The 5,174-nt window shown below is 37.8% G+C and overlaps 1 protein-coding gene across 1 annotated transcript; it reads left to right on the forward strand.

Annotated features, from left to right (window-relative positions):
* Nucleotides 1-234: 234 nt before the first annotated feature.
* Nucleotides 235-3,718, forward strand: LOC147618390 (uncharacterized). Its single transcript, XM_086775241.1, has 4 exons — nucleotides 235-363; nucleotides 1,413-1,547; nucleotides 1,682-1,768; nucleotides 3,629-3,718. The coding sequence occupies exons 1-4, from the start codon at nucleotides 235-237 to the stop codon at nucleotides 3,716-3,718; spliced, it is 441 nt and encodes a 146-aa protein (XP_086631367.1).
* The last annotated feature ends 1,456 nt before the right edge of the window (nucleotides 3,719-5,174 follow it).

Below are 5,174 nucleotides of genomic sequence, written 5' to 3' on the forward strand. Positions count from 1 at the left end.
CTCGGGTATTTTTTCGAGTGTCGGAAAAAATATGTGGAAGTAGATTGAAGCAATGTATTACACTAAACCAGGTTGTGACATTATAATAGTGCATGTGTGAAGCATGCTTGGTGAGGAGGACGGCCCAAATTGGCCAATACACGGCCATAATTGGAGGGTGATATAAAAGCTTCAAAAAACAAAGCGCTTAATAAAAGCTTTTTATAAATAGCGACGTGGTGCGTGCGCACCAGTATGACGCTACCCCTGTTCAAGCTGAGCACCCTTGCAGTTCGAACTCTCAGCAAGCCCCTCGCCAACAGCGTCAAGGCCCATGCCAAACGCCATGCCCGCTTCCGCAACCTCATCGAGAGCATTGCCCAGGTAACCCAATCACTCATTTGATTGTGTGTCTTGCTTATCTCTAATTACACCAGATTTCTCTCTCTTTTGTTGTAATTAAAAAGCACTTATATAATAGCACATGAACACATCTTTCACAGTTCTTGACCCTTTTAGAGCATACTTGCATTATAATCACGAAATATAGTGCCTTTATATGTGGGATAACAAGAAGAATGTGTTCAATGTTATCCAAACCCTTGTTCTTGAGCTTTAGATACATCCACCATCAAAAAAAAAAAATTGTACTCTAGGACTATGATAGATGGAAACCTCGGCTCGTAAACAAAACAAACCTATACCAGATGGCCCATAAACATGCCTATCACAAACCTTTAATTTAGCTATAGGCTCTTATCCCCACCATCCACAATGCCCGTCCCCAAGGAAGCTAGTCTAGTGTAGCCCACAACAAACCCTCGCTTATAGATGTAACCATCAACACGTGGACAAGCCATAAAAACAATCTATTTTATTTAAGATGGCTCAATAATTAGCGACAATGAGCTAGCATTCTCTAAAGAACATGTATAATGGCATGGGCCAGAGCTAGCTAGTAGCTTTAATCCATATCTATAATATAGAAGGTCGAATTTTGCCAGAGTGTCTCAAGAATAGCATGAGGAAATGTCACATGCATCATGCCCTCCAATAGATGCACGTCACCAAGCTTGGATAAACATAGAATAACATGTGAGCTTCCTTAGCTTGCACACATGAGAAGGGCATTATGTAGAGTAGAGGCATGAGATACCATTTGTTCTACATTTCTTCCATGTTTGTGCGGGGTCGTATGTGTGTGTTTGAAAGAGAGAAAGAAAGAAAGAAATGTTAACGTCTGGAGAAGGCCATAATGAGCTATGAGACCAAATACATAACTGAAAGACCATATTAGAGTCTCAAGCTAAATCTGTGGTCTAGAAAAAAAACATACATTAACTAGTAAATTTTCAATGTTAAGAATAAAAGAGAGAGAGAGAGAGAGAGAGAGAGAGAGAGAGAGGTATCTCATCATTATTTTTTGGCCATAGACACACCACAAACTTTTTGTGAAGATGCAAAGGCGCATATATGGCCATGCAACAAATAAGGAAATCCGTCCTCTAAACCCAGAAAAGGCAGTGCAGACAGCCTCAGATCTTCTTGGGGAGTTTATAATATTTTCAGTAGTCCTCTCTTTTCTACTTTGAATTCTTCTATATAAAATCAAGAATACACTTTCAAATAGAGTCTCCTTAAAATCTAGATACTTGACATTAGATATTGATTGATGGACCTTACTAATTGTCTCATTCTGTAGGTGGGGTTGGGTATTGTGACATATGAAGTACACAAGAATGCCAAGTCAGAAGCTCGAAAAGAGAAAGCTCACAAAATGGAGCTCGAGGTACTTCTAAATATGGACTATGATGGAGTTTGGAAATTTATTTTCTTGTTGAGTTGCATAGAAAAGACTTGTAAGATTTTCTTATAGACCATTGGTAACCTTATGATTATTAGGTATGTGGCCATGGCTACCTGCATGTACTTGAAGGTGTTGTGGTGTGTCCCTCTTCTTCTTCTTCTTCTTCCCTTGATTAGATCCTGTATGTAGTAACTTAGGTGCCCACTCAAAGGTAGTACAATTATGGCCATAAATAGACCAAGAACCTTTGTGGATTTGAACTCCCCTTCCCAGTTGCAAACCCACACTGCTAAGTTCCACCCTCATATTGTATTGTCTAGGCACTTGCAAGCTCATATTGTATTGTCTAGGCACTTGCAAGCTCGTATTATATTATTCAATACAATATGAGGATTTTTGCTCAGCTTGCCATTTTTAATAGGCAGCCTAGCATGGCCACGAGTAGGAAGGCGTTGGCCAACATTTTTGGCTATATGACGAAAAAACTATGGTGCAACATTTTTCAAGGGGTTGGCATGCAATCATGTTGGCTATGTTACTACCCTAATGTAGCGATGGCCAAGATTTAAATCCTGATTTTTGGCTTTGTTACTACCCTAACACATTTCATCAAAATCAAACTCCTAAAATGTTTCTAAAAGCTTTTTAATCTTGGGTGTTGCCCTATTTTGGGGAATTTTAAAAAAAGGTCCCACCCCCCCTTTTATCCATTTCATTGCGTTTCTACCCAATGAAGTGCTTGTTTTGTAGCACATTTGTGTCCATATAGTCATGGGGCCCGTGCTTATTTATAACTCTCCCCTCCCTCTTCATGCTTCTATTTTCCTATTTATTTAAACTTAAGCTTTAAGGCTTAGCTTTATGCCACTTTTATTTGATTGACGTTCCGTCAAATTTTGTGGGTTTTTTTTCTTTCCCATTACCACTATTTTCTAGTGGTTTCTAAAAGCTTTATAAATATCTATAGATTGTGGATTTTTTATTATTATTCTAAAATGCTATGGTTTTTCTCTTTTTTTTGGTTCGGTGGGTTAAATATTGTCAATGGAAAATCACGTTTGAGTCCGGGAGTCTCCACATTGTTCACACAAAGCAGCACATTCTCAATATTGTTTTTTTTTCGTAAGCCCTAGTCAAACCTATTATCTTCTTATGCTAAGGACCATAGTCACAACAAAACCTCCTAAGGTTGGGTTCAAATGGCAACAATTGACTTCTCTCACATCAGAGGTGGCAAAACACTATTTACTGAAATGCCATGTCATGGATGTCTAGTCTAGAAGAAAGCTTCCACACATGGCCAAGAGCTTAACTACACTCATTTGTTGACGGAAATGGGTGTCAAAACAATATTGGGAATCAGTAGAGGCACTTGCTTGAGTGGCTTAGGTCATCACGCCTTGCTCTAACCAAGAGGAGCCCTGATACTGTAGTGTTGGGTGTATGAGTGGTGTAGCTTTTAGCTTGGCTACATCCCCTCGAAAGACACAAATAGCTACAATAAAATGTGCAACATGCTCTAGAGATGTTATTAATAGACATGTTTATACTAAACATATTAATCTTAATGGCTAAAGCATGTGCCCAATGTGATGTAGCATCATGATATCAAGAGTGTGTGTACACTTGGCTTCTCTCTATAGAACATGCGGAAGGATGTCAATGCTTGAGATTTTTATGTATGTTTACCAAGTGGTTTTCATGAAGAATGTGATTTGGTTTGGCTTTATTTGAGACGATCGTCATTAATTAATTACTCTTAGCATTATATGATGCCATCATACTATTAAAATTATATGATGGCATTGATGGTTCTTATGGATTGTCTTGGTTCATATATAGACAATTTCAAGGAGAATACGATCACTAGAGGAAAAGTTTGAGAGATTTGTGGAATGCCAAGGACATGCTCCCACAAAGCAACCCAAATAGCATGATTACTACAGTGTATATGAGAGGTATAGTGTCTTTAGACCCCTCCAAAAAATAGGATCAAAGCAAGGCTTTCTAAGTTTTTTTTTTTTTTTGCAATCAGATAAAGTAAAGACAACCCAGGAATATCTAAAAAAGCTATTCCTCTAGAGTAAAGGATTTATAGAAAAGGTGGTGAGTTACATTGATGGTTGTTGTAGGTGCTATTGCAGGTGAGCCATTGCCGCTATCAAGCTACACAACAACCCAAATGTTTATCATTTAATGGGCTGCGCATCATAATTTAATTTTTACAATGTGAAGTTAATAAGGTTTTGGACCACTTTTCCTCTTTTTGATATACTGCCCTTTCACTCTATGAAACCCACCCAACCTCAAAATCTTTCTTGGGTTAGTCACCACACTTGTATTTTTACATGGTGAGGCATCCTAAAGCCTTTGGAAGCCTTCTCATACAAATTCTCAAGTTGGTGGTACAAATCTAAATTTTCATAATGTGTATGTAAAATTTTATGTGCAGTTTGGATTCTTTGGCTCTCTCAGTTTTTATTAATAGCATGGGAGAGACCCTGTCCAAGAGTTATGGGCAGGGAGTCAAATACTCACTTGAGTCTGAGTAGCTAATATGTGTGTTTACAACTTGATCTCAATTCTTGGAATTTATTGGCTTGGGGAGTGGTGTATAATCTTGTTCTTCATGCTCATCCTTTATGAATTTCTTGTAAAGTAGCAATCATGAGCACCGTCATGGAATGAGTTTTTCAAGTGTAGAAGTGGACTCTTACAATTTGGTTTTTTTCTTAGGTAGATTTAGTAAGTATCATCATGGACTTATTTTATGTCTATCCGTTATGATGAGAACAATAATGTTCTATGTGAATGATCCAAGCTACTTGTGGAATCCTTACAACGAATGCATGTCTCAAGCTTAGGTCAACTTTGTTCGGTTCTATTTTATGTTAAGATCTTGCAAGATTGCTATAGTCCCATTAATAATTAGGTTGGCATCTTTCACAACAAGGCTTAGTGATAGTGTTAACTCTAACATTGATGTCCAAGGTTACTAGTACTTTTGGGTTTTTTTTAATGTACTTAAAATATACCGTGTTGACAAGAATTAGTGATAGTAACATAGTACATTGATGGTGATCTTCAAACTATTCGCTAATAAAGTTTGATTCCTTTGGTTATCAAGTGGTGAGGATATAACGACCGATGAAGCAGTAAAGATAAGTAGATAAATATGGCTAATTAAATGCTGAGATATCGATCTCAACTAGTGTTGTGGACATTGATGATCAACCTGGGTGATAGCATTCGCACTTATGCCACTAGCATGGTTGGTGAGATTATGGTTTGTAGAGCAGAGAAGAATACAGAAGAAAATTCAACCATCCATCTCTCGTGTCTTGCTCGCTCTCTCTTATGTGTATGTTTTCTTTTGCAAGGAACTCAT

Source organism: Cibotium barometz, chromosome 35, assembly GCF_041138505.1.
Source record: "Cibotium barometz isolate CiBa-2024 chromosome 35, ASM4113850v1, whole genome shotgun sequence".
Lineage (NCBI taxonomy): Eukaryota > Viridiplantae > Streptophyta > Polypodiopsida > Cyatheales > Cibotiaceae > Cibotium > Cibotium barometz.

What these genes read in the sequence shown, in the direction of transcription:
- LOC147618390 (XM_086775241.1), top strand. Translation starts at nt 235, where the DNA reads ATGACGCTACCCCTGTTCAAGCTGAGCACCCTTGCAGTTCGAACTCTC. An exon ending in TCATCGAGAGCATTGCCCAG is followed by an intron (nt 364 to 1,412) that starts GTAACCCAATCA and finishes TTTTGGCCATAG; the next exon opens with ACACACCACAAACTTTTTGT. An exon ending in GGGAGTTTATAATATTTTCA is followed by an intron (nt 1,548 to 1,681) that starts GTAGTCCTCTCT and finishes CTCATTCTGTAG; the next exon opens with GTGGGGTTGGGTATTGTGAC.